Genomic DNA, 23,865 nt, shown 5'->3' on the forward strand with positions numbered 1-23,865 from the left:
CTTTGCCCTAGGCCATGTGTCACATACCTGGTCATGCTAAATAAGCAGTCTGATATTAATGCAAATTTGACTTGATACTCTCTTATTCAGGGCATCTTAGTTCTGTAAGCAGGGACTCAGGTTTATAATTACTTACCCCTTGTATATTTTACAGCATATTATATTATTATTATTACTTATTAAATTTATATATTGCCCTATTCTCAGGGCAATTCACAGAACAAAAAAAGTTTAAACTTATTGGAATCAATTAATAATAACTTGATTGTTTGTTAATGTTAACAACTGTCTGGACTCCGTGTGTACCCGAGAGAAACGGGTTGGTGGTAGCGAGGAGGCAGGGATCAATAGACCGTCAAATGTCCGGGGACCCTGTGTGATCGCCACAGTGCCCCTTCCAGCTTTTCCCTCTCTTTGAAAAATATCTTAAGAGCTCATGATGACATCAACATAGGTGAAGTCAAAGAATAACACAAGCATTCAGAAAGGAGAAGCATACCCAAACACTCCTGAAGCTTACATGTTTGCAGTATTTTATTTCCTAAATCTGTCTGCATTAACAGCAGCATTTAAAAAGCTGTTGACGAACCAGCAGCCGCTAAGTAGATCTCCAGAATTCAGTTCAGTGCATTTGTAGCTCAACAGTCACAGAGTTCTCTTCTCCACTTTAAAAAGTCCGTGAATCTAAGTTGTATGCCATTTTCTTTAAATTTTGCAAAGCCCTCTGCATGAATTGATCTGAAGCATCTCCTCACCTTTCCCTGATCCTCCTTCGCACCTCAAGTGTTTTGGTCGGGTTAGCAAGTGTCCCTGCATTCTTGAAAATACCTTTTGTCTAGATGGTTACCAAGGATTATGCGAGTGTTTGCAGGAGCTGGCCTACTGGGCAACTGCATTTGTTGCTCTGCCAATTTTAGCATCGCCCACCTCTGCCATGTGGTCCCCAGAACAGACTTCAGCTCTCACGAGAGAAAAAGTTTCCCAACCCCTGCTGCACAGCAAGGCAAAGAAAAACAATCTTCCTTTGATGAAGAGTTATGGGACAAAAAATTAAGATGGCTTCTCTCTTAAAGACCAGCTGATTTCTACAGGAGAATGACTTAAGGCAGAAGTCGATTCACCTATAAACTAACACTTCCCACACAACCCCATGCAACAGATGCTAACACGGAAGGCACACAAAATACAAAGCAGTCAAAATAAATCTTTATTGAATGCCGCACTTGACATTCAGCTCTCATTTGCAAGAGGAGCCTTTTCCATAAAACAGCATCTCCTTTTGCTGGTATCGAAAAGACAAGCGCTGGTCATAGAAAATCCATTCTGATCTAAAAGTACTTAAGTTAGCCAATTCATTTTCTTTTATACAAGGAGCAATGTTTTGCAGGACTCGGCAATAAGTCGTTCAATTTAACCAAATACACCGGGGGCAAAGACGTATCTATCTCCAACAATGTCTACTAAGGTAGTTCAATGGCGGTATAAAAAGTGACAATTGTGTATGTTTCACAAAGAAATGCAGTTGAAAGGGCAATCCATCATTAAGTTCCAGAGAGAATCTTACTGGCAACCTGAGGTTATTTAATACCATTTACATCTCAGGTAGCAGCTGTTCGGTCCAATAACTTAAAGGTTTGATACCAATGTCTGTTGTCTTGGAATGTAGATCATAACTCCTCGTGGGCATCTGACGAAGATACATTTGCGGGCGTCTCCTCTTCTGTCAAAAGTAATGCATCTTTGTTAAAACAAAACACCTACACAGTTAACACTATTTGTAAGAGGCAGGAACAAGGCAGAGGGCCTTCTCGGTAGCAGCGCCCGCCCTGTGGAACGCCCTCCCGTCAGATGTCAAGGAAATAGACAACTATCAGACTTTCAGAAGACATCTGAAGGCAGCCCTGTATCAGGAGGTTTTTAATGTGTGGTGTTTTACTGTGGTTTTATAATTTGCTGGAAGCTGCCCAGGGTGGATGGAGCAACCCTCACCTGGGGGCTCTTCAAGTTCACAGGATACCACTCCAGAAGGTTTCTGCCAACTGGGGAGGGGGGCTTCTGCTGAAAGGGGGGGCGGGCTGAAAAGGCTCTCTGCACAGGTAAAAAACACATCATGCACCCCCTAAATCTAGCCCCCCCTTTTTAAAAAGAAGGCAACCAAATTTCCTTGGCTTTTTAAGCAACGCCAAGAATTTGACCCTGCTGAGAATCAACAAGGGGCTTGCCATTCAATTTGACAATTTTTTTGGACCATGAAGACCAACCATTAATGGATTTTCAAATCAGATGTAGGGAAAAGAAGTGTATAGGGAGTGTTTTGTTAGCCTCAAAATGGAAAACGAGTGCTGTCCTAACCGAAGAAGAATGGCAGCTAAAATTGATGGAATATGTGCAGCTTGCAGACTTAACATATAGAATAAGAGAGCAAGAAGAGCATACGTTTAAAGTAGACTGGAAAATGTTTATTGAATATATGGGTGAAAATTGTGTACTGTTTAGGGAAGCTTTTGATGTTTGATCGTGTTTTTAATATTCTGTTGGGAGCCGCCCAAATGGGCGGGTATAAATAATAAATTATTACTATTACTACTACTTTGGAAAATGTTGGCAGCATTAAGATAAATTCAACAGTGTAAACAAATTTTGATGGTTGTAACAATGGAATACTGATTGGTTTAGTTTAAACAAAATACGCAGGGATCTACGATATGTAAAATGAACCATGGAAAGAAAGAATGGAAATCATTGATATTTTAAGGTTGTTTAAATGAGTATTCTAAAATGTGAAACAGAAAAACTTAATAAAAAAATTATACAAAAAAAGAAGTGTATGTGGAGGACTTATTTGCTATATTTTTATCCTAATTCCTTCAAGGAGCTCATGGCAGTGTGCATGATGCAACCCAAGACATTTTATGCTCAAACACCCCCTCCACCCGTGAAGATGGTTGGATTAACTGGTGCAAGGTCACTCAATGAGATTCATGGCTGGCTGAAGACCTAGAAATTAGCCTTTCCAATCCTAGTCCACGACATCACACTGGACCAATAACGCAAAAGAATCAAAATGAGAAAGGTTAGACCTGGCTGGGGAACGGTGATTGAAAATGCAAGGGAGGCTGAGACGATTATGCAGCAGCAGTTGTGCAATTAACACTGGATTTGCTACATTACCCTACCAATAGCCTGCAAAACCTTCGGTAACAAACAGCCACTGACCTCCTTTTACCGTTGCAACGCAAGAGCCATCTTCATCTTGAAAACCCACGGAACAGACACATTTGTAACCCCCTGCGGTATTAACGCAGTCTTCGTTTTCTCTTACACACACCTTTTCGGACGAGGTACATTCATCTACATCTATTTTTAAAAGGGAAAGAGTATCGCGAAAAGTTTAATTCGGTGCAAATGCACACGGATGAAAATGTTCTAATACAAATGTTCTGTTTCTTTTACTTTATTTGCTCACATATACAAGCAGCGACAAAGATTACGCAGAATGAAGCAATTTCCACACCGATAATCATTGAAGCGTAGCCAGCTGCTGTTTATTGATATCAATAAACACACATACAAACACAAATAAATATGAGTACAGTGGTGCCCCGCAAGACGAACGCCTCGCAAGGCGGAAAACCCGCTAGACGAAAGGGTTTTCCGTTTTGGAGGCGCTTCGCAAAACGAATTTCCCTATGGGCTTGCTTCGCAAGACGAAAATGTCTTGCGAGTTCCTGCGGGTTTTTTCCCCTCCCCCCCCCTTTTCCTAAGCCCTAAACCGCTTATCAGCTGATCCGCTGATAAGTCGCTTATCAGCTGATCCGCTAAAAGCTGCTAAACCGCTAATAGCGCTAATCCGCTAAGCTGTCAATGGGCTTGCTTCGCAAGACGAAAAAACCGCTATACGAAGAGCCTCACGGAACGGATTAATTTCGTCTTGCGAGGCACCACTGTATTTGTGTTTTGCAGGCCTAGTTTGAACTGCAGGAATTAAAAATTCAAGCATACAGAACATGCTTAAAATGACTTATGAAATTCTCCTCCCTGGAAATCAGGAACACATTCTTGCCTTTTTGGTAGCAGTTAAATACTTTTTTTTTTGTTCTCCCAGGCTTTTAGAGTTGTGTCTTGACTCTGACTTTCATAAAAAAGTAGAAATCTAACCTGTGCATTTTTCATCTTTCATGTCATAGCCAGGTACGCAGCTTTTACATTTGCTGGGCCCTTCTCCTGTGCATCCCAAGCAGCCCCGATCGCATGCTGAAACATAAAATGGAACTTTTTAAAATCACTGTAAACTAAGGTGAAAACTTGCTTAGAGAACAAACTGAAGCTAATTTTTGTCGGACCCACCTATTGCGTTTAACCTACATGGTGCTGCTTTGCGTACAGAATCCTTTAATTTATTTTTATAAGTTTATAAACCCGTTTAACCTTGTATTGAATGCTATGAATATATTGTTGCAAAGGGATTGTGAAGGACAGCAAGAAATCTAAACAATAAACATCAAATGTCTATGTACAAATTAGACAAGCAGTAACATTACTTGGAAGACCACAACGGCTACACTCAGGCTTGAGGCAAAGCTACGCAAACCCCGGAAAGAACAGTACATGTGCGAATGCTCTTATATCCAGATATTTGCAGTTCAACCTTTCGGCTTTCTGTTAACACTGCTAGCCAACTAAGTATACATGAAGTTAGAAGCAACAACATTACAAAAACCTTTCTGCTAATTTTCCAAGACTACTGTCGTCAATGGAAAAATGGCCACAATTCAACTAATATATTTAACTCCTTGCTTCCCTTTTGAGATTTCATTATCTTCTATCTTGCCCTGTTCATATCATTATCCCCTATTTGGGTGCCTTTTCCTTTCTCTCAAAATTATTGACTAAGGATCGCTTTCTAGCTGCATTCCTTCCCCCTCCCTGTTGATGCCAATATCCATGAAGACACAGTCTTTGTGTTCTGGAGGTGGGTCAAGGGAACCCCCAGGGCAGCACGCGGCGAGGAGAGAGGGGAAATTGTTCTATCTGGCAAGTGGAAATGTGGGTGCTGTCACCTTAGTGTGACATCAAATTCTACCTGCAGAAATTAAATGTGAGAAGTGTTGCTACACAATTACTTTACTAGGGTTCCTGCAATCGCAGAGACATTTCCCAGAGCCACTGAATCACAGCATAGTGTATCCATGTAGCTCACGTATTATATTTCTCCGTGTACAGTGGTACCTTGGGTTACATACACTTCAGGTTACATATGCTTCAGGTTACAGCCTCCGCTAACCCAGAAATAGTACTTCAGGTTGAAAACTTTGCTTCAGGATGAGAATAGAAATCATGCTCTGGCGGCGCGGCAGCAGCAGGAGGCCCCATTAGCTAAAGTGGTGCTTCAGATTAAGAACAGTTTCAGGTTAAGTACGGACCTCTTGAACGAATAAAGCAACAACATGAGGAAACCCAGCCAGATGGGCGGGGTACAAATAATAAAATTATTATTATTATTAAGTACTTAACCCGAGGTACCACGGTAGTTTTCTACTTGAGGACAAACACTAAGATTCACAATTTCGGGTGGTGGGGAAGCCACAACAAGCATCCCACTTGAGATGTACCATAGTTCAACCTCACTCCAAACCAAACCCAGAAAGTATATACAGTCAAATCTCGGTTGCTGAACATCTCGGCTGCCAAACATTTCAGAAGCTGAACATCGACAACCTGGAAGTAACTGCTTCTGTTTTCGAACGCACCTTGGAAGTCGAATGGCTTTCTGAGGTGCATTTCCCTATTTTTTCAATGTAATTTTCCGATCGCCCATTGAGCCTTGGTTATCAAACATTTTGGAAGTCGAATGGTCTTCTGGGATGGATTACGTTCGACAACCGAGGTACCACTGTACATCTGTTTATGCCAAAGGAAGCGTGACAAGCTCTTCTTTAAACATGAACATCTATCGATGGTTTTCACGCAACAAATCTGATATTTGTTTCAGCTCTTATATAATTAAGCAAGCTACAATTTAAGGTTAAATATATAGATATATGGAAAAGAAACCTTTGCAGGAGAAAGAGCCCTCTGTGTTTAAGCAAAATTGGTCCGTATTGCATGGAGACTCTTCTACGGCACATTCATCCACATCTGCAAAGGTGAATATAAATTTGGAAAGTTAGCATTGCCATATGAACAGAATGCTTCAAAGGGGGCAGGGGGGGAATGTCTGGATCCAAAGAGATCTGTTCATGAACAGAAAGCGCTTATTATGCATATAAGGGGAGAGCTGTTGATTCTTCTTTCCCACTTCAGCCTCATCAAGTTGTTTGGAGACCGTGATTTGCACAGGCTAGAAAGGAATGTAGGAAATCAGAGGATGAATAAGAGGAAAACCATGGGCTTCTTACCCTCGCACGTGACTTATTCTGACCCCTACAATGGCATGAATTACTTCACGAAAAATGTATCTTTTCAAGTCATGAGTCCGTAAAGGACTAGACTCTTAATCTCAGGGGCGAGACCCATGTTGGGCAAAAGACTCCTGATTTGTAGGGGGCTGGATTTGATGACCCTCAGGGAGGGGGGGGGCTTCCAACTTTGCAATTCTATGATAAACCCATTTTCCAAATGGCATTGGATTGACGTGATTTTCCTTTCCTTTCCATCTGCCAAATTCTGTGGAGCCAGAAGTTCCTCATCCAGATTCAAACCAAGCTTTACAAAGGAGACTAGTACTAGCAAGGGGTGGTTTAGCTTTTTCATTCATTGAAATTGCACTTGCTTTCTGTTTTTGATATGCAGTTAAGTGGGGATTGCGCTATTTAACCGTACCCTTGCATTTATACTATGCCATTCTTGGTGAACGTCTGATCGTTATTTGAATTTGTCGATAGATTTTTTTCCCAACTGCTTTCGATTGGAAATGCTGTATTTTGGCATTCGACGGAGAGGTGGCAGGTAACAGCATTGAAACGATTCAATAAAACAAAAGGCACATCAGGAACCAACAGTCTTCTGTAATCTTCCCCTTCATATGTAACAAAATCAGGAGGGTCAACCAATAATTTAGTAGGCCAACTAGTTAAAAAGCAAACTGAAACCAACAGCTGTAAGCCTGGATCAGAGAAGTCCTCCCAGCTCCAAATGTGTTTAGATAAAAAGTGTTCTGCAACCCAGCAGCTGAATCTATGTAAATGCATCTCTGCTTGAGAAAAGGGCCTTTACTTTCCCTTCTACGTGGGTGCTGATTCTGTTTTTCTTTTTCTCTTTTATTTATGTCCCATCATGTTTAGTGTGATGGGACGCGGGTGGCGCTGTGGGTAAAAGCCTCAGCGCCTAGGACTTGCCGATCGAAAGGTCGGCAGTTCGAATCCCCGCGGTGGGGTGCGCTCCCGTCGCTCGGTCCCAGCGCCTGCCAACCTAGCAGTTCGAAAGCACCCTTAAGTGCAAGTAGATAAATAGGAACCGCTTACTAGTGGGAAGGTAAACGGCGTTCCGTGTGCTGCGCTGGCTCGCCAGATGCAGCTTGTCACGCTGGCCACGTGACCCGGAAGTGTCTGCGGACAGTGCTGGCTCCCGGCCTCTAGAGTGAGATGAGCGCACAACCCTAGAGTCTGTCAAGACTGGCCCGTACGGGCAGGGGTACCTTTACCTTTACCTTTTTATGATTAGTGCATGTATAATTACAGTCATATCTTGGAAGCAGAATGGAAGCCGTTCCGGAAGTCTGTTCGACTTCCAAAATGTTCTGAAACCAAGGTGCGGCTTCTGGAAGCCACGCCGGGTGTTCGGGTTCCAAAAGAACGTTCGCAAACCGGAACACTCACTTCCGGGTTTGCAGCGTTCGAGAGCCAAAACGTTCGAGTGCCAAGGCATTTGGCTTCCAAGGTACAACTGTGTGTACTTTTTAACTTTCAGTTAAGATGCCGGGGCGGAGGAGGAATGGCACAAAGACAAGTATCTACATGTGTATGATTATAAACATGTTATATATTAGGTCTTAGGTCTTCTCTAAACTGAATGCTTCGTTTTCTATTGGATGTCTTACTAACCCACACAGGCATCTTCATTTCTGGTCCAACCTTCTTTACATTCCTTACAGTCTGTGTTTGTTGCTCCACTGCACGTTTTACACGAATCATGACAAGCTGTGGAGACAGAGAAAGACTCGAGACTTCATTTCAGATCCTGGCGAGCACATTTAAAACCTAATCTAGGTTTACGTTATATAGTTAAACTGATTCTAGGGTTACTTTAGAGGCGTCGATAATGCAAATAATTGCATGTGAATTGGCTCGTGAAATGTTTGCACATCCTGGCATGTTATTTAATTAATGCGTAAAGTAAGTAGGAATGTTACGAAGTTACATAAAGCACTACCTTATAAAAGCAGTGGAACAAGTAGTGAGCGTGCAAACTGAAAAAGGCTATCAGCTTATCACCCAAATAATGACTCCACTGTTTTTGGGTTCGGATCAGCAAGACACGCAGGACGGGTTTCTACTTCCACTTTAGCAAAACAGGTTGGCTTTGACGGAATAAAGTGAGATTACGGCTATAATCCTATTCTCACTTACTTGAATTCAACAAGGCTTACTTCTGAGTAGACAAGTATAGGACTGTGCTTGTTCTTTTTTATGAATTTATTCGGTTTTTCAAATTAAAATTTTACAATCACAAACATACAATATAAAGACAAGATTCCAAGGAATCTCCTGGACTTCCCTCCTCCCCTTTGTGGGTCTTAATCATTTCCTCCTGCATCTTTTATAATAATCCAAATCTTTTGCATCTCCATTTACAGTAGAACCCCTATTTATGTCCCGCTCTAGTTAGGCCCATTCCAAGTTGCGACCACGGGAAACCCGGAAGTAAACACCGGGTTTGCTGTGATTCACCCACACACAGAAGCGGCTGCCACTGTCTGCACATGTGCAGAAGCAGGCTGCCGCCGAATGCGCCTGTGCACAATGGCGCTTCTACCAGCAACCCATTTCGCCATAAGTACAGGCCCTCCAGAACAGACTTTGGTTGTGAATAGAGGTTTCACTGTATTTCCAAAATTCACCACTAAACTACAAGTGTTATTTCAATCCCGCTAATGATTTTAGCTATTTACAATGGTTTTTAAGACAGATTATAAATTTTCCCCATTCCTTATTAAAATTTTGGCCTTCCTGATTTCTGATTCTTGTCACTTTGGCATAGACCATCAACTTGATCTGGCATTCTTCTGTGCTAGAGATCTTATCTTCTTTCCATGGACTGGGCTTGTTCTAGCTAATTTGGGATGCGAATCGGGAGCAGTCAGTGAGGAGAGAGGTGGTGCCACTTACTGGGAGAGGGTTGAGATGGTGCTGTGAAGACACATCAGGGGGAGAGAGCTAGACTAACAGTCGTGCCTGGCTAGCAACAACCTCCCTTGCCAGCTTGCCCTTCCTTCTGCTAGTAAGCAGCAGTGGCTCCAGCAGCATGGCACCGACCCTCCTCACGGAACACTCCTGGATTGAAATATAGAAAGTTCAGAAATATTTAGCGACAATTTAACTGTAAAAAGCACTGCCCAAAATCTTGCAAGCAACTGGGCATGCCCACGGTTCCGTGTTATATCTAACGGGACTTCTGACTTTTCTTTTCCCATGCCAGCTCACAAACAGCTTCTCACACAACAAAGCAAAATGTTCCTGGAGAAACTCCAGTCCAAAGTCCCCTTTGTTGTGCGGAAGCAAATACAGTTCTCCAGACTGTTATAAAGGCTTTAAATGTAAAGCATGCAGGCGTACCTGTACAAACAGAATGTGTGTCGTTTCGGTGAGAGTTGTAGTAGCCGTCGGAGCAGTCCAAACAAAATTCTCCTTGGTATTCTCTTTTACAGCGGCAGGATCCATCGCCACCTCGGGTGCCGTCTCCAGCACAGTTGCCATTTCCATGGCAAGGTCTTTCGGATCCTCCGCGGCAAGCTTACATTAACACAAAAACAGCAAGTTTAAGAATTTCACGTGAACGAAGCCGGACAATATTTTCTCCCCATGGCCACTTTTCTCGCTGCAGCCTCTTGATCAACATTCACAAGTCTCTTCACAAAAAGTTTTTCCCTTTGCTTCTTACTAAAGCTGTGCTGAAAATATTCTGTCCCTATTTTTGAAGGCCCATTTGCAGGTTGCCACACCCCCCCCCCCATGGGTGGCGAGCTGCTTAGGAGGAACACCACCACAGCAACCAGAAGAAGAAGAAGAAGAAGAATCCAAAAGGGCGGGGGGATGAAAAGCCTCTGCAGCTAACACTACTGCAGTGAGCCCTCGGTGGCCTGAACATGCTGTGATTTTTCTCCCACCCCCTCCCAAAATGCCTTGCATTTTTGCCTCTCCAAACCTTTCAGCTTAGCTCAACTTTTTCAACGAACTGTGCCCTGATGCAGAGACTCCCCTAGCAATAACACCCTATGCCACAATATAACCTGTTGGTTTTTGAGATTCCACATTCCTATGAACTGTCTTGCTACTGACCCAACAAAGGCTTCAAGTAGCCCATCCACTTGTGTGAGCCAATAACCCAAAGCACATGTTCGTCATACACCATTTCCACACTTCTAAACTGGCTGTAACCGCTCCCTCCTCTGCACACATCCCCCCGTAGCCATTTTTTCACTTTCCCTCTTACATCAGTATCACCGAGACTGAAAAAATAAAATGGCCTACTAGGCACCTTCCCTATGTTTGCTGGGAGAACCGCAGCTCAGGCAGCTCACAGAAGCATCTTTCTTCTTCCACCATCACATCACCAGACATAGCCATAGGAACTTAGGAAACTGCTTTATACCAAGTCAGACCATTAGTCCATCTAGCTCAGTACTGTTTGCACTGACCGGCAGCTGCTCTTCTGTGTTTCAGGCAGGGAGTGTCTCTCAGCCTTACCTGGAGATGCCGGCTATTGAAACTGAGACCTTCTATTGTATTTTGAATCGAATTAATCAATGATAGTAAAAGGCTAGAACTAAATGAAAGCTTCTGTGTATGATTAAAGATACCCCAATATTTTATTATTGTCGTTTAATTACCAACACAGTCTGGACCATGTGTTCCAGCAGGACAGCAAACTTCTATTGTTTCTATACAAAGCCACTTAAACAAATCAGGAGATTTCTTCTTCCTGTAAATACAAACAAACAAAATAAAAATGTATTTCTTGAACAGAAGATAAGAGTTCTGTTCACATCCAATTGTATTATTATCATTAGTCTGAACTTACTGAAATCAAAGTTCTAGAGAACGTCAATTAAAATTGTCAAGGAGGGTTTAGATGGGGAAGCAGGTACAGTGTGCAATAAATATGCATAGCCAGCGATATTAGATTGTCCATCATGACTGATCTAGTACTTTTTCACCTTCTAGCATCTTTCAAGATAAGAAACTTGGCTCCCAGGTTTATAGTGGAGGTCGAGAGACCACCAACTGATGTCACAATAGAAATACAAGAAGTATTCCCTTCCCCTCTGGGTGTGCCCAGGGTGGAGAGGGCAACTTGGGGCTGTCTGCAAACACACACACACACACACACACACACAGACACAACAGACAGACACCTTTTAAAACAGAGGTACCTAACCATTGGGTTGGCCAGTGCAGAATTGCACATCCAACACACATAAACATATATGGTCCACACGTAGCTAGGTGGGTAACACACACACTACAGGTAGGAAAACACTCAGCCAGAGAGCAGACCTCCTCATTCCCCTGCTATGGGGAGAAAAGCCCTTCTAAAACTGAGCTCCGTTCTCTACTGGAGAAGTGGCACTTTTTAAGATAAGAGGTGGCACTGGATTTTGGAAGAGTGTGGTGAAAATGGTTTCGTGGACTGGGGTCAGCCTGCAGCTTTATCGCCTCAACCTTCAGCATTTGCAACCTTAAATTTGATATATCAGCCGCCAAACAGTCCAGCGTGTCAAGCAAACACATCTTCAAATAGAAACAAAAGACCTGTGATGGAAGGAGAGAGCTAAAAGTGGCAGCCTGCTTTGGTCAGCTTTGTCTCACTTACCTCCAATACACTACTGGTTTTGCCCGAGCCATCAGAGGCTCCGAGATGCTATGTTAAGCTCACCACTACTGCAAACATTCCTATGGTGGCATTCCAATGTAGCACTAGGTATTCTGCCAATGCGAACAGTCATCTTTACCCCCAGGGTGCAGTTTGGCTGAGGGAGAAGGGCTCAGGACACAGCATCCGCTTTGTATGCAGAAATTCCCAGGTTCAAGCTCTGGCATCTCAAGAGAGGGCTAGGAATATCCCCTGACTTAAATCCTGGATATCTGCTGCTGGCCAGTGTGGAAACTTTTTTGGCTTCATGGGCCAAATCCTCATCATTGAGCCAAATTTTGCAGCCAGACCCTCATCATCGGGCCAAATCCTCACCACTGGGCCAAATTTCACGGCCAGAACCTCATCATTGGGCCAAATCCTTATAATTGGGCCAAATGTCACAGCCAGATCCTCCACATTGGGCCAAATCCTCACTATTGGGCCAAATTTCACAGCCAGATGCTCATCATTGGACCATATTTCATGGCCAGAACCTCATCATCGGGCCACATCCTCATCATTGGGCCAAATTTCACAGCCAGATCCTCACTATTGGGCCAAATTTCATGGCCTGATCCTCATCATTGGGCCAAATTTCATAGCCAGATCCTCCACATTGGGCCAAATCCTCATCATTGAGCTAAATTTCACAGCCAGATGCTCATCAATGGGCCATATTTCATGGTCAGAACCTCATCAATGGGCCAAATTTCACGGCCAGATCCTCATCATTAGGCCATATTTCACAGTCAGAATCTCATCATTGGGCCAAATCCTCATCATTGGGCCAAATTTCACAGGTGGTTTGGGTTGCCAGATTCAGGAAGGGGTTGGTATTGAACCCCATGCATCAGTTGATGAGAGGTGCTTAAATCCTGCTTGGTTGGCTGAGTGCCAATTCCCTGTGAAGAGCTACAGTGAAAAATAGTAGCTAAGTGAGTTCTAGTATCAAAGTGAACAGTAATGATTCACACCTTTGCAAAAAGGGAAGGGAAAGAAAAAGATTAAGCATTCTGGGGTGTATCTGACTAAATCATACCTGAGAAAACACTGACTAAAACAAAAGGATTTCAGTGCGTCTACTCTTAGTATGGCTCAGTTGGATACAACCCTCTATGCAAGTCTCATTTTATGTTTCATGTTTGTGGGTTAAGAAATAGTCACAAATATCCTCCCTCATGACATTAAATTCATATGGCTACAGTTATTTTGCAGTCATGAATGGACAGAAGTAAGGATCTCTCTTAGGATGCCTTGAACATTTTGAGATGTGTCTGGCTTGTCCTTAAATGTAACAAAGCTTTTTAAAAAATAAAATAAAAATAAATATCTGCCAAATGCTGTGCTTGGGGCTGATCATTCATTTGTAGGAATGCCATGTTACCAAAGAACAATAGTTGCAAGTTAATACAACTTCAACATCAAAGATGGCCAGAAGGGCGGGGTATAAATAAATTATTATTATTATTATTAGCCATTTCCTTATCTAATTAACACAATCAAAAGCACAGGTAACTATGTCCCAAATTTTCAGATGTCACAAGAAACTCTGCATTAAGGATGAAAACTCAGGAAATTTCTGAAGGAAAATATTAATATGAATCTCGACAACCAAATTGATATTTTGTCAGCTGCTGCAAATTTCGGCACCTTGGCATACGTTATGCTTGGAGGTGATAATAGCCTATACAGAGATGTAAGTATTGGTTACCATTATAATCACACACTTTTCTACATTTATTGCTTAAATAACATCCACAACACACTCTAGCATATGAAAGAATGTGTGTGCACCACCCAAACTGTATTAAGCACAGTCAGACTACCTCCCTATTTAGAACCAGCACTACTTTATTTATTTTTAAATTTATTTATTTATTTATTTGGTTTTTCAACTTAACATTTTACAAAGATATATCAAACATAAATTATAAAAACAAGATTCCAAGGAATCTCTTGGACTTCCATCCTCCCCTTTGTGGGTCCTATTATTAATCAATTCCTCCTGCATCTTTTATGATAATCTGGACATAATGGAAGAGGTAAAGGGTTTGGATTATCATAAAAGATGAACCAAAACTACTTTATGATTATCTGTGTGCTTTTCAAAAATTCCTTACTGACTCATCAACCCATCGAGTTCAAAAGAACCAAGCTTAATTCTAACTTGAATCCCCATTCTCATCCTAAGGACCCGACACAAAATTGTTAAGCAGGTATGCGTTTTATAAAAGTCTCTGTGAACAAGATGTTAAATTGTGCAGGTTTAACTGAAGGTAGAATGCCAGTTTGTAGTCTCTAAAGCTAAGTGATGATATAAAAGGAGGAACAACTTGCCCTTCTGATTCCTGGTGGAGCTGTCATGGCTGGTAGTTAGATAAACTATCTTCTTTAGTAGCAAATGGAGCAGAAGTAATCTGGAATTAATAAGAACCTTATGGAGTCCTACTAAGTAATGCTCTAGAATGTTATCATGTGCATTACAGCAGCACTAATAGGCAACATTAATGGTAACCTAAAGGTTACTAGGCAAGCCCATACTGTGCTTTCACAAGATACTCAAGCATGAAATTGGTTCTTCTTGCAAGTTACTAAGCTAGCTCAACACAGACTGGCAACCATCAATGTTGGCCATGCAAAAGCTCAGACTGGTTCACTTGTTATGGATGCAACAACTCGACACAACAAGACATCTGCTTTACATGCTTGTCCTAACAGCCAGATTGAGAAATCAATAAAGAAATGTAGCTCAGAATGGTTTCCCCACTTACTGCAATTTACACTTCTCTAATGTGGTATCACCCATTCTGACCCACCTCTGTTTGGATCGATGTCTGCAGAATAAAACCCTAATCTGCTTGTGCTTTAGCCGAGGTGGAAAAAGAAGAGCGCCAAGCCCGTTTGGACCTCAATTAGCATGCACGATTTTGAAAGTGCCTTTAAGTATTTTGAAATCATCACTGTGAGAAAGAACAAACCCTGACACAATACCAAGCCTTGCATATACTTATGACTAGCGGCCTTGGCCCACTATACCTGAAGAAGCATCTCCACCCCCACTGTTCAACCCGAACACTGAGGTCCAGCTTCTTCTGGCAGTTCCCTCACTGCGAGAAGTAAGGTTACAAGGAACCAGACAGAGGGCCTTTTAGAAGACATCTGAAGGCAGCTCTGTTTAGGAAAGTTTTTAATGTTTGATGTTCTATCAATATGACTATCGATCAGGGCATGACTTGGAGCGCAAATACCACTGCTCTGGTGAAGAAGGCCCAGCAGAGAATTTATTTCCTCAGACTTTTAAAGAAGAACAATCTGAGTGAGAGACTGCTGGTGTCCTTCTACCGAGGCTCCATAGAGAGCATTCTCACATACTGTATTTGTGCCTGGTTCTCCAGCTGTACAGCTAGGAAGAGGAAGGTGCTCCAGAAGGTCATAACCACAGCCCAAAGGATTATTGGTCATCCCCTCCCATCTTTGGAAGAACTGTACGGTTCCCGTTGTCTTAGGAAAGCAAACAATATCCTGCAGGATGCATCTCACCCGGGACACAGTCTGTTTGTACTACTGCCTTCTGGCAGGAGATACAGAAACATCAAGTCAAGGACAAATAGACTGAAAAATAGTTTCTATCCAAGAGCTGTGGCCTTCTTAAATGCAGTAACTCGATAGTGTGACCTGGGAGTTTGATGGGTGTGGGTGTGGGTGTGGCTGGAATGTGGTTTGTTTGGTTGTTGTTGTTGTTTTGCTTTTGTTGTTTTTAAGGGATGGCATCCAATTTCGTTGCACTTGTGCAATGTTGCACTTGTGTAATGACAATAAAGAATCTATCTATCTATCTATCTATCTATCTATCTATTGTGCTGTAAATTCTGTTGGGAGCCACCCAAAGTGACTGGGGTGGGGTAATAATAATAATAATAATAATAATAAATATTATAGTGAATCTCATAAAATTAGTAGTTACCAAGCTAACAATATACGAGAAGCTGGTTTTATCAACACAGGTTGAAAATTTATTGCTTTCCAGGAAGTTTATATCCAGTCTTTAATTTACACCTCTCTTGAATCCAATCCTGAACGCAACACAACAAAAAATATTGCCTTGTTTCTTTCTTACCATTTGAACCACCAGGTTTCTATATGTTCTTCATGCTCTTCTACCATGTTGTTGCATTCAAAGTTACTGCTGTCACAGAGGTTCTCTATTATTTCCACAAGACGAATTTCACTGCATGGGGGGAAAAGACCCAAGACAAATCAGTTTATTTTGCTGAGCTCTAATTTGGCACTAACTTTACACATGAAAAGACATTTCTATTAAAAAAGGGGGGGTCAAGAATATTAGAGTCACTATCCGTTTCTGTTATTCCATTGGCTGTAAACCTTCCAAAATTAAAGTCCAACTTTTGCTCAGGGTAGAAGTGATACATTTAAGCAAAGTTGTCTTAGATGATACCTTACTGGTGCAGATCAGCAAAGCAATCTGTTACTACTCAAACTATCTGATTTTTAGAAGACTTCTGAAGGTAGCCCTGTTTAGGGAAGTTTTTAATGTTTGAACTTTTATTGCTTTTTATTTATTCTTATTATTAATATTCCGTTGGGAGCCGCCCAGAGTAGCTGGGGAAACCCAGCCAGATGGGCTCAGTATAAATACTAATAAATTATGATGATGATGATGATGATGATGAAGCATTTTTTGTGCAGCATATGCAATCAACAGGAAGCTCAAAATACACCCAGCAAGGTCAAGAGCAAAGAAAGCTGTGCCTTTACCGCTTTAATTATAGAATATTTAATCTTGAAATATACTTAGCAAATGCCAAAGGGAGAGATAAGCATTCATATCAGAGCATGTGTTGAAAGAGAACCTGGGAACTCTCAAACAAGGAACTTCTGAATCCTTGCAATAAGGCTTCAGGAAGCCTGGGGCTACGCAAGAGTAAGCCCATGTTCTCCCTTCTTTTCCTGCCCCACTACTGCTCCCAACTACATCCCCTCTGGCTTGGATCAGACTCTTTGAAGCAACTCGTATTTCCCCTGCAAAGAAACTGTGCTCGGGGCTCACAGCAGGGATGCAGAACCTGCGGTCCATTGGATGTTGTTGGGCTGCAACTCTGTTCATCCCCGATTCTTGACCATCCTGGCTAGGACTTTGGTGAGGGTCACAAGCATCCCACCTCTGCTATAAAGGTCCCTTTCTCTCCTTCGTCTCTGCCTTAAAGTTGGTCCACAGAACTGCTACTACACTGAACCACTGCCCTTGAACAATAGCCGAAGCAATTTAAGCTGCCTTCCAGGAATTCAGTGGATTTGTGTAGAAAGTCCCAGCAGGAAGACTGTTCTCTACATTTGTGTGGTCCTCCCCTTCAGCTCTCCCATTCTCGGTTCGCTCTATCTAGTTTGCTGTGATATCCGAATTAGGGAAACTATGGTTAGCATTAACCAAGATATTCTTGGGTCGGGGCAACTGGCTAAAATGTTTTCAACAGTTCAAATTTTGGTTCCTCTGTTTTGTTTTTGTTGGGTTGATGTTAGTTAAATGTTTGGTTGGGGTTGGCGGTTATTTAAATTTGAGTATAACTGTAAAATGTTTGTTATTGTTATTATTGTTGGTTTCTATTTGTTTGTTTGTTTGTTGCTCGTATAGGATATTTTGTTTTTAACATTTGGTGCTTTATTGTGTTTTTATATATGTTGTAAGCTGCTCAGAGCGGCTGGGGAAACCCAGCAAGACGGATGGGATATAATTTTTTTAAAAAATATAATTTATTATTATATTCCCCACACTGTGGGCTGAAAGCTCACTTCAAAACAATGTTCTGCAACATTTGGACACAATTCCTCAAGGGTGGTTGTGGTTGTTGTTTTGCCCATTTCAGATGCTATGGCGAAGTATGGTTAGAAATAGCCAAAAAGGAGAAAAGACACAAAAGGAGGAAGGAGGGAGAATGTCAGCGGAGATCTATGCTGAATTTGGGCCAGAGACTTTTTCAACACCTAACCCAGAACAATATTCTACTTTTTACAGAAATGCATGAAAGACATTTGTGCGATTATGACCTAGTAACAGCAGGGTGCCAATATATTCAAAACTAAGATTATGGAGCTTGATTAAAGTATCAAATGTGTCACAATGTGACATTCTTACAATAGCAGCATGCTAACTTTGCTCTCAGAAAAATGTCCCCTGCTGACATAGACTATTTCATCCAGTCCAGTTATTTTACAAGCTGCAGACAAGGATATGACCTCATTAAAAAGAAAGATACACATACCATACCTGGACTCATACTTTGACAGGGTCTTTTCTTCCCAAGCTGTATTGCCACCTCCAAAGTTCTTTTTTGCAGTGTCAGTTAGACCCTGAAAAACAGAGTATTTTGTGACAATCTCATTTTCTAGAGCAATTGCAAAACCAGACAGACTTTGGATTAGTATGTGATCACCATAACAGAGTTTTTAAAACACTAAACATGCCTCCTAAAACTCTCTGAGACCAGTGGATTCCTTCAAAACTGGCTGCCCTTAAGAAGCTCCACATACTGGGCAGTACAGTGGTACCGCGGGTTAAGTACTTAATTTGTTCTGGAGGTCTGTACTTAACCTGAAACTGTTCTTAACCTAAAGCATCACTTTAGCTGCACCGCCAGAGCACGATTTCTGTTCTTATCCTGAAGCAAAGTTCTTCACCTGAAGCACTATTTCTGGGTTAGCGGAGTGTGTAACCTGAAGCGTATGTAACCTGAAGCGTATGTAACCTGAAGCGTATGTACAGTGGGTGGCTGATAAGATACCCTTTTCTGAAACCCCAGGGCATGGCTGCCAGACAGTGTAGACAACACTAAGCTAGATAAACCAATGGTCTGGATCATTATAAGGCAGCATCCTATGGCTTTTTTATTGGTGTTTTAGAAGCTAGTAATAAATAATAATAATAAACTTACTATTTAAGTTTAATAATTAACTTATTATTCTGTGTCCAGGGCAGCTGTTTATCAGCTCCACCTGGTACGCAGGCTGAGACCCTACCTGCCCGCAGACTGTCTCGCCAGAGTGGTGCATGCTCTGGTTATCTCCCGCTTGGACTACTGCAATGCGCTCTATGTGGGGTCTACCTTTGAAGGTGACCCGGAAACTACAACTAATCCAGAATGCGGCAGCTAGACTGGTGACTGGGAGTGGCCGCCGAGACCATATAACACTGGTCCTGAAAGACCTACACTGGCTCCCAGTACGTTTCCGAGCACAATTCAAAGTGTTGGTGCTGACCTTTAAAGCCCTAAATGGCCCCGGTCCAGTATACCTGAAGGAATGTCTCCACCTCCATAGTTCAGCCCGGACACTGAGGTCCAGCGCTGAGGGCCTTCTGGCGGTTCCCTTGCTGCGAGAAGCCAAGTTACAGGGAACCAGGCAGAGGGCCTTCTCGGTAGTGGCACCCGCCCTGTGGAACACCCTCCCACCAAATGTCAAAGAGAACAACAACTATCTGACTTTTAGAAGATATCTGAAGGCAGCCCTGTTTAGGGAAGCTTTTAATGTTTAATAGGTTATTGTATTTTAGTGTTTTGTTGGAAGCCGCCCAGAGTGGTTGGGGAAACCCAGCCAGATGGGCGGGGTATAAATAATAAATAATCATCATTTATACTCCTATGCTATGATATGGTAGGCAATGCTGAAAATGCAGAGGGAAACTGAAATGATCCAGGGGGACAGAGGAAATATCCCTGTGAGGAAAGGTGGAAGCAATGTGGGACCTTCTTAATTTGTGGAAAAGGTGAGATCAAGGGAGATTTTTATTAAGTGTATTGATTAATCTGCTTGCACTTTTGGAAGCAGGCCAGGAATTACTAATGGAAAATGACTGAGCAGCAAGAACTCATTTATTCTCTGTTATTATTCTACTTGCTAGAAGCTACGCCAAGGAGTAAGGAAATTGCAATGTTATTATTGATCCTTCACCAGGTTTTGTTCACGTTATTAGATTTTGTCCACATTTGCAGCAAAACCCTCTAATTTCATTGACCTGGAGCTGCTTTTGTTTTGTTTTGTTTTGTTTTTTAGGAAACCCACCAAATTGTTGAGCTTTCTGGGGAAAGTTTTTTGAGCTGTTTTTCCATCGCATTGCCATGCATCTCACGGGGAACAGGGATATTTCCTCCGTCTCCCTATATCATTTCAGTTGCCCTACCTTTCTCTACCCAAAGCCAAGGATCTGTACAGACATGATGCTGATTATTCTTCCCGCCTCCCCTTTAGAATTCAGCTTTGATCCACATAAATATCTACATAAAGACACGATGCCACGGAAAGAGAAGAAGGGAAGTCACTGGCTATTTTTGTAAAAACGCTTACTTGAAATTGTAAAATTGTAATTGTCTAGGGGAGTTTTTAATGTTTAAAGTCCCCTCCCCCGTTTTTAATGTTCTGTTGAAAACTGCCCAGGGTGGCTGGGGAAACCCAGCCAGATGGGTGGGGTAGAAATAACAAATGATATTATTATGAAATAAAAATTATGATTACAATATTGAAATGTCAAGGTAGGGGGGAAAGAGAGGCTAAAGGTAGGGAGATGGGGTAAGATAAAGGGAGAGAGAAGGCATGCCAAAGATGCAGGCAGCCCTTCACCTGTCACAATTGAATCTGAATTAAGATGTAAGGCAGGCATAGGCAACCTTCGGCCCTTCAGAAGTTTTGGCCTACAACTCCCATGATCCCTAGCTAACAGGACCAGTGGTTAGGAGGGATGATGGGAATTGTAGTCCAAAACATCTGGAGGGCCGAAGGTTGCCTATGCCTGATGTAATGTCCTTTGTCAATCACAAACTGTCGCTGTTTTTTGAGTTGAATATATGCTATATGGTAATTTATGGACTTAACTGTGTTTTTTTATGTTGCAATTTTATGTTGTTGAACTGCTCTGGGATCTGCAGGTTTAATAAAAAAAAAAAATAATAATCTAAAGCCATTTGCACATAACAAAATAAGTATTTTATCAAAGCAATTGTTGGACTGAAATCCAATTCAGAAGAAGCGTATTAATAGTAAAATAATTATTAAGCTCTAGCTGTATGTAGGATTTATTTTATTTGTTTTTTTATCTTATATTTTGGAAATGTACATCCAGGGGGTTTTTTGCCTTTAAATTTTTTATCTTATATTTTGGAAATGTACATCCAGGGGTTTTTTGGCCTTTAAATTTTTTATCTTATATTTTGGAAATGTACATCCAGGGTTTTTTTTTTTTGCCTTTAAATTTTTTATCTTATATTTTGGAAATGTACATCCAGGGGGGGTTTTTTGCCTTTAAATTTTTTATGTTATATTTTGGAAATGTACATCCAGGGGGGTTTTTTTGCCTTTAAATTTGGAAATGTACGCTGATGGACTATATGCAACTGGCGGAGATGACTGGCAGAATTCGAGACCTGGGAGAAGAAAGGATTGAAGAAGATTGGAAGAAATTTAAGATTTATCTACAAAAATATTGTGATTTAGAGGAATGTTAATAAGGATGCTTGGTTATAAATAATTGGCCATCACTAAATTGGATCGGAAATTGACGATAAATGAGATTAAGAGAAACAAAAATTTGTTGGAGAATTGTTACACTATATTGAATTGAGCGGTTATAAATTTGCAAATAAGATGATAATTTGCTTGAAAAAATTTATTAATGATGTAAGTGGGAGCGGGAGACGTGAGGAAGTCCAAAGAAGTTATGAAATTTTGTTAAAACAAAGCAATGCTGTTTATTATCTTTGTATTTCTTTTATAAAAAACCCTAATAAATATTTTATTAAAAAAAAATATATTTTGGAAATGTACATCCAGGGGGTTTTTTTGCCTTTAAATTTTTTATCTTATATTTTGGAAATGTACATCCAGGGGGTTTTTTTCCTTAAATTTTTTATCTTATATTTTGGAAATGTACATCCAGGGGTTTTTTTTTTGCCTTTAAATTTTTTATCTTATATTTTGGAAATGTACATCCAGGGGGTTTTTTGCCTTTAAATTTTTTATCTTATATTTTGGAAATGTACATCCAGGGGGTTTTTTTCCTTAAATTTTTTATCTTATATTGTGGAAATGTACATCCAGGGGGTTTTTTGCCTTTAAATTTTTTATCTTATATTTTGGAAATGTACATCCAGGGGGTTTTTTTCCTTAAATTTTTTATCTTATATTTTGGAAATGTACATCCAGGGGGTTTTTTTCCTTAAATTTTGTATCTTATATTTTGGAAATGTACATCCAGGGGGTTTTTTTCCTTAATTTTTTTTTGGGGTCCCCCAAGAGAGTGGGGCCCCAAGCTCTAGCTTATTTAAAGGGCGTTATGTTAAAGGGAGGAAAGGACGAGGCTGAGGAGTCGCGGCATCTCTCACCTGGCTGAAGCGCTCCGTGATTCCGCGGCAGGTGTCGCAGGCCTGACGGACCCGCTGCTCCTTCGCCGCCGCCGCCGCGAGGGCGAGGCAGAGGCAGGCCCCGAGGGCGCCGCTCAGCCACCCCGGCGGAGCCCCGCGCGCCTTTCCCGACGGAAGGCGCCTCATGGCCGCCCGCGAGCCTTTCCCCCTCGCCCGCGCCCGCGGGACACGCGCGTCTGACGGGGGGAAGCCGGCATCCCGCGCCTGGGGCCCGGCCAATCCCGGCGCGCTCTCGCGCCCGCCGACGTGGACCAATCGGCGCCCGCCACGCTCCGGGAGACGTAATGAGAAAGCCCCACGTGGAGAAGAGGCGGGAGGGAAGGGGGAAAAAAGCACGGGCCGGGCCGTAGAGCTAAAAATGGGAAGACCCGCGCGTGACTTGGATATTCCGGGTTCCTTTCGATCAGGCATCCCCCCAAACTCGGCCCTCCAGCTGCTTCGGGACTACAATTCCCATCATCCTTCTGGCCCTGTTAGCCACTTGCCCTGTTAGCTAGTGATGATGGGAGTTGTAGTCCGAAAAAACAGGTGGAGGGCTGAGTGGGTGGGTGGGTGGGGTGCCTGCTTTAAATCCCTTCCCTGCCCCACCGGGGATTTTTTTTAAGAGATTCACCCCTAGGAAACGAAACGGAATTTCGAGCTTGGTTGGGCAGCGGTACGTCTAACCACCAAAGTATAAAAAATAGGTGTAAAGAGAATGTTTGTGTTATTCATTCATTCATTCATTCATTTATTCATTCATTTTTGCATGCTATGATTATTTAGCCTTATCATTTACTTATATTTATATATTTATATATTTAATTTGTTTTAGTTAAACGCTAAGGACAAAGCACATGGTGCGCCCAAGCCTTCTGACCTCTACTTAGCAGTTGATTTGCGATGATTTGACAGGGCGCAGGAAGCCAGCTGTCTAAACTGCCCTTCTCCAACTTCTGGCTCTATCACCATCCTATTAGATTCCTGCTTTGCAGGGGGTTGGACTGTATGACCCTTTAGGTAACCTATGCAGAACTTACAATCCTATGATTTATCATGGCGGGCATAAACATGTTTTTTAAAAAAGAGGTTTAAAGAGAGGGGGGTGTTGACCCTTAACGTCTCCATAGCCTGGATAGCTCAGTGGGTCAGAGCAGGCATCCCCAACCTGCGGCCCTCCAGATGTTTTTGGCCTACAACTCCCACGATCCCTAGCTCACAGGACCAGTGGTCAGGGATGATGGGAATTGTAGTCCAAAACAGCTGGCGGGCCGAAGGTTGTGGGTGCCTGGGTTAGAGTGTGGTGCCGATAATGCAAAGGCTGCCATACGTCCTGGAAATCGCCTCGGAAAATAACCTGAAAAGTTCCAAAACCCCAAAATCCTTCTGG

General features: G+C 42.1%; 1 protein-coding gene across 1 annotated transcript; it reads right to left on the bottom strand.

Annotated features, from left to right (window-relative positions):
* Positions 1–1,184: 1,184 nt before the first annotated feature.
* Positions 1,185–22,678, bottom strand: CRELD2 (cysteine rich with EGF like domains 2). Its single transcript, XM_081878089.1, has 10 exons — positions 22,458–22,678; positions 18,356–18,438; positions 16,190–16,300; positions 11,048–11,139; positions 9,774–9,950; positions 8,043–8,138; positions 6,055–6,138; positions 4,159–4,254; positions 3,217–3,357; positions 1,185–1,720 (listed from the first exon to the last, which is right to left on the bottom strand). The coding sequence occupies exons 1-10, from the start codon at positions 22,620–22,622 to the stop codon at positions 1,668–1,670; spliced, it is 1,098 nt and encodes a 365-aa protein (XP_081734215.1). The 5' UTR covers positions 22,623–22,678; the 3' UTR covers positions 1,185–1,667.
* Positions 22,679–23,865: the final 1,187 nt, after the last annotated feature.

The sequence above is a fragment of the Podarcis erhardii genome (genome assembly GCF_964252035.2).
Source record: "Podarcis erhardii genome assembly, chromosome: 10".
Lineage (NCBI taxonomy): Eukaryota > Metazoa > Chordata > Lepidosauria > Squamata > Lacertidae > Podarcis > Podarcis erhardii.